The 5,252-nt window shown below is 35.5% G+C and overlaps 1 protein-coding gene across 4 annotated transcripts; it reads left to right on the top strand.

Moving 5' to 3' along the window:
• The first annotated feature begins 1,825 nt into the window (after positions 1-1,825).
• Positions 1,826-3,656, top strand: LOC113336457. Of its 4 annotated transcripts, none has more exons than XR_003353854.1 (4): positions 1,826-1,886; positions 1,963-2,116; positions 2,220-2,950; positions 3,039-3,656. XR_003353854.1 is itself a non-coding variant. In XM_026582264.1 (3 exons), exon 3 carries the CDS (start codon positions 3,145-3,147, stop codon positions 3,538-3,540), a length of 396 nt encoding a protein of 131 aa, XP_026438049.1. In that variant the 5' UTR covers positions 1,826-1,886; positions 1,963-2,116; positions 3,039-3,144; the 3' UTR covers positions 3,541-3,656. The 4 variants fall into 4 exon arrangements, 2 of the variants coding, with proteins under 2 accessions (XP_026438049.1, XP_026438048.1); XR_003353860.1 differs by having other exon boundaries at positions 2,200-2,950; XM_026582264.1 differs by lacking the exon at positions 2,220-2,950.
• Positions 3,657-5,252: the final 1,596 nt, after the last annotated feature.

Below are 5,252 nucleotides of genomic sequence, written 5' to 3'. Positions count from 1 at the left end.
GTGTTGATGAGAAGGGAAATGTTGGTACTGGTCCTGATTATGAACACGGACACTTTTCTCGCTACGAGTTGGGTGTTTACTTGGCCTGAGATGCCAAAAGGGGTAACTTTCTTTTATCTCACCTTTTTTTTGTAATGTCTTAATTCTCCACACCCCTTTAATTTATTTCGCTTAACATGTTATCTCGCTTCTTCAGTATGTTACTCCTCCCATTGGTCTAATCAAATATCGTACTCGAAAGCGAGATCGAGCTCCTGAGTCTCATTAATCCGAACATGTAACTTTATTAATTTATCTTATAATCTTCTCTTTTCATTTTCTCATCTAATCGTTTGTAACCTCGTAGAGTGTCCCTATTGAATCTGCTGCGAAATCTCCTGCTCCCAAGCGTTCTCGCAAGACTTTGGATGTGGAAAAATTGTCTCAGATTAAGGATCCCAAGGCCTCCTCCAGCGAAGGAACTAAAAGGATTAAACCTCATTCCGCGAAGCATCAAGATAATTTGCAAAAAAGACTTCTACTTCTTCCGGAGCGAAGGAGATTCTTCCTAAAGATATTCCTCCAATCTTCATATGCCTCATGTCACCAACCTATCTGATTCTCCTTCAAATCCCCACTTGGATTATTAGAAGAAGAAAGATACGGAGGATACGACTTGACCTTCGTCTTATCCTGAAGGATGCGATCTGATTTATCGGCGTAATCTCTATTTTTTGAAGGATATCTTCGTAGATTCCAAGAATATGAGGTTGTTGACTCTCCTACTCTTTATTCCTTAATATCCACGACCTCTGATACGTTCATAGGAGGCAAACAAGCTTCGTTGCAAAGTGATTCCTTGGCTCTTACTATCCAACAACACGCGGGTTTGATGGCTTTGGTAATGAGAAATTTCATGTTTAGTCCAGTAAACCCGACCTGGGTTACTGGCTAGTCCAGCGGCAAAATATATTTACTCCCTAGTCCAAGAAAGTTTTGAAAAGAGTAAAATTACTCTATTAACCCTAACATATAACATTACGTGTATATTAATACATACATATGTAGTAATAACATACGTAATATATTAGTAGTAACTAGTATGTAGTATATAGTAATAACATATATAGTATGTAGTATACTAGTAGTAACTAGTATGTAGTATGTAGTATACTAGTAGTAATATGTTATGTATTGATACTACTACATATCAATATGTAGTATGTTATATATTGATATGTAGTATGTTATATGTTGATATGTAGTATGTTTGATATGTAATATGTTATGTATTGATACTACTACATATCAATATGTAGTATGTTATATATTGATACTGCATATTGATATGTAGTATGTAGTATGTTTGATATGTAGTATGTTATGCATTGATACTACATATTGATATGTAGTATGTTATATATTGATATGTAGTATGTTATATATTGATACCACATATTGATATTATGTATTGATACTACATATCAAAAAATTGTTATGTATTGATATTACATATGTTACTACTAGTATACTACTAGTATATAGTATACGAGTATACTAGTTACTACTAGTATAGTAAAGTAGTTACCTAATTTACTAGTAACAATAAGATATTTTTGTCACTACTAGTACAGTACATATTAATATGTAGTATCACCGTATGATACTACTAGTATGTAGTAACATACTACTAATAACATTTACATGTGTTGATACTAATTAGACCTGGAAGGGTGTTTTAGGCATTTAGAAAATACACTTTATAATCTCCACGAAGTTTTTGGACTAGAAAGTAAATAATCTAGTCCAAAAACATATATTTGGACTAGGGAGTAAATCTTTTCCACGGGTGGACTAGCCATTAACTGGGTCATGAAAAAGTGGACTAAACAGTAATTCCTACTTTGGTAATACTCCTTCCCCTTCTCTTATTACTTCTCATCTTTAGTCTTCATTGCCCTTATCATCTTTAACTTTTTGTAGGAATTTAATCGTCATCTCGGTCATTTGGTGGAATGTCACATGTCTCGTGAAAGGTTGGAACATGCTAATACTAATATCCAGTAGTTGAAGAAGGAACTTGCTGAGGAGAAAGAGTGTGTGGGAAAGATCGAGAAGAAGAACCGCGGTCTGAGTGGTAAGATTTACTGTTTTATCAACTTTATTCTTTTAATTTACTTCCCATTTTGGTAGTATATCCTTATTTTATCCTTCATTAAGTTCGGAGCGTGAAACGACAGATGGAAGCTAGCGAAGCTAGTTACAAGGTTGAGGATATACAAGATGAAAATCTGAATCTAACGAGCCAGATAGATAGCTTAGGAACCGAGAATGAGATATTGAAAGAAAAAGTAGAATCTCTTTGTTCGCAAGTGGATCAACTGACTATTTATTGTAACAATATTAATGAGCTGAATGTTCGTCTCCATAACGAGGGGGTTAACTAGGAACAAGAATACATGCTTGCTGAACATCATGTAGGCATTCTTCGTGATGAAAATGAAGATTTGAATATTGAACTTAAATGCAGTAACGAGAATCTTGAGACTCTAAGAAATCTTTATTCCAAGTCTTAAGGTTCTATTGAACAATTAAAGAAGGATAATGCTAGGATAATTAAGAGAAAGGATAAAACCGAAGATAATCTGCGAAAGGATCAAAATGAAATCTATGATTTAAAAGTTAGAAACTATCGGTTGGAAGACGAATTTAAATTTCCTTTTTCTCGTTTGGATAAAGTTGCATCTCGTCAAGGCAAAGAGCTTGGAGTTTCTCGTTCAGATAAAAAATCAGCGAAGCCTCGCCAAGAGAAGAAACATGTGGTATCTCATCAAGATAAGAATCAGGTTAACCCATGTTCTGAAGGATGTTCTCGTCTTGAAGATGCAAATCTTGAAATTGCGAGACTAGATAGCTTAATTAAATGATGATATCGGACAGACCATTAAATCCACTATCCTTCAGAAGGAAGGTAATCATTATGGTTATCAATGTTTGTATTTTATTCTTTTTATTCCTCTATTATCTTGTCCTTATAATATTTTCTTATGTCTTCGCAGAAACTGAGAATTCTTTGAGAAATCAAATTCTCCACCTTTCCCATCAGAAGAATGAATATGCTTAAAGGAGGAGGAGTTAAAAGATACCAACGAGGACTTAGAGAACATGGAGATAGATGCTAAGAACATCGCTAAGAAATCTCAACGAAATGCTAACATCTCCAAACAGAATTTCGCTGATGAATTATGTGACATGCATGGCTTGCCCCGTGAAATTCTCGAGTTTGATGATATATCTGAGGATGAACAACCTGAGAAGGGAATTGCTGAATCTGAAGCTGAAACTGGTAATGGCGATGATGGTGACGAGGATGAAGAATCTGATGATGATATTTTTATAGATGAGCCTATCAAGCCTTCGGATAAATCTTTTTCTCTTGCGGATCCTCCTGCAAAAAAAGATGATGCTTATGTTTTTCGTGATGAAGTTGCTTCCGAGGAACAAGGACCTAAAGATGCTGAGGATGACCTTCATTTGAACCAGTTGCTTAACCAGAACTAACTTTCTTTTAATCATGCTACTCTTTGTTTCCTTTTCCTAACATTTACTAGGCGCTCCCAAGCTTGGGGCCTTACTTTATCTTGGCTTTTAATCTTCATTTTATTTTGCTTTCATCACCTGCATATCTTGTAAGAAAATTCTACTATATTTTGCAATAGTATGGTTAGTATCATATTCTATATTTACTTTAAAAGCCTGAAATTAGTATGATTATGTCCATGCGAGAAGCAAAGAAAATCATAATTATGTCCTAGTATATAATTTCCTTTGTTCTTTTCTTTCGAGCAATGGTAGATTATGCAAAGGAATTGCACAAAAGAATACCACATTTTAAAAGTATATACTTTCCTTTATTTTTTTGTGGAATTCCGAAGTTGAATCCTTGTTTCCTTTTCCATGTTGCTCCGTTTGCTATCTCGCTGCCTTTGCCTTTAATTCCGAAGTTGAATTCTTGTTATCTTCCTTATTATTTGCTTCGCATGTTACTTCGTTACTCTTTCCTCTAGTCCATTCTTTTTGTTTGTTCCTGTAATGTTTGTAATAACTTTGACATTTATATGAGATTATATTTAAGTGTACTACCTGGAATTTTGTGGAATTTCGAAGTTGTGACTTCATATAATGTCTTATTTATTACTCGTATATTACTTTGATGTTATTCCTCCATTAATTTGTATCTTCTTCGGTATTTTATTTCTTTCCTTTGCCTTTATTGCTTTCTTTTCTTTCTGCTTATAACTCTTTAGTTTGATACGAGGTTTTATTGTGTCTCCTAGTTAAGGTCTTATTTTTCCCCACCCCCTTTGTATATGTTTTGTTTATTTCAGGGGTTTTTATTATTTTTTCAACGAAATCTTTGGCGCATATTGTTCTTGCGAACTGTAATATATTGATATCGTATTATTTCCTCTGCAGGATATTCTTCGTAACAATATGACAAGCCTAACTATTCTTGTGAATAGTAGCCTCATGATATTGTGGTCTTTATGGTCACTTAGATCCCTAGAGGAGGGTGTCTTCCCTTTATATTCCCCGTGACTGCCCCTTCAAGGAAGCGTACCCCTAATTGCTACAGTTGGGCTCTTCCCATCCGGTGTTTTCCAACAATCAGTTGTTTTTGTGATCTCTTATCCCTTCGCCGATATGGCTCATGGTTACGAGATCATACCCTAAGTGAGGTTTATTTGGGACCGAGTGTATCCTAACCAGAACTTGCCAACCGGTATCGCTGGATACACTCCAGACACACCGGGCACCCGTAGCTAAACCGTGTATCTTTGGCGCCCTGATCGTATTTCTACACACCTTACCGGAAACCATTAGATTGTTTGCATAACAATCTCCAGTGGACAAGTCTTATCATTGCCCTTGATTGATATCTCTAGGGATTTACCAATATACGTCTGATAGGTCTTACGTAGGTGTGCCTCTTGTGTACTGTACGAACTAGGATGCACGCGAAAATTGGGTCCCTAGCTAGCCTCCCTAGGTAGAGGTTTTATTCATTTATTTATTTTGGAGGTCTTATGCAGCCTCCTAATGAGGTCTTACTCGCTTGTTGAAGAGGTATTATTTTGCCCACTTTCTGAGGTCTTACCATCCCGTACTATGGGTCTTAAAGTGCCTATTATTCTCTTGTTATTTTGAGAAAAGAAACTCTTTAATTATAAATCTGGATTAAAGTGTGCTTACATTTCTTCGGTCTTTTTTGG

This window comes from Papaver somniferum, chromosome 1, assembly GCF_003573695.1.
Source record: "Papaver somniferum cultivar HN1 chromosome 1, ASM357369v1, whole genome shotgun sequence".
NCBI classification, from domain to species: domain Eukaryota; kingdom Viridiplantae; phylum Streptophyta; class Magnoliopsida; order Ranunculales; family Papaveraceae; genus Papaver; species Papaver somniferum.
Note: the sequence above shows the minus strand (reverse complement) of the source record. Positions and strands in the feature narration are given on the sequence as shown.

Bases quoted from the DNA above. Each gene is read 5' to 3' on its own strand.
- LOC113336457 (XM_026582264.1), top strand. From the start codon at position 3,145: ATGGAGATAGATGCTAAGAACATCGCTAAGAAATCTCAACGAAATGCT.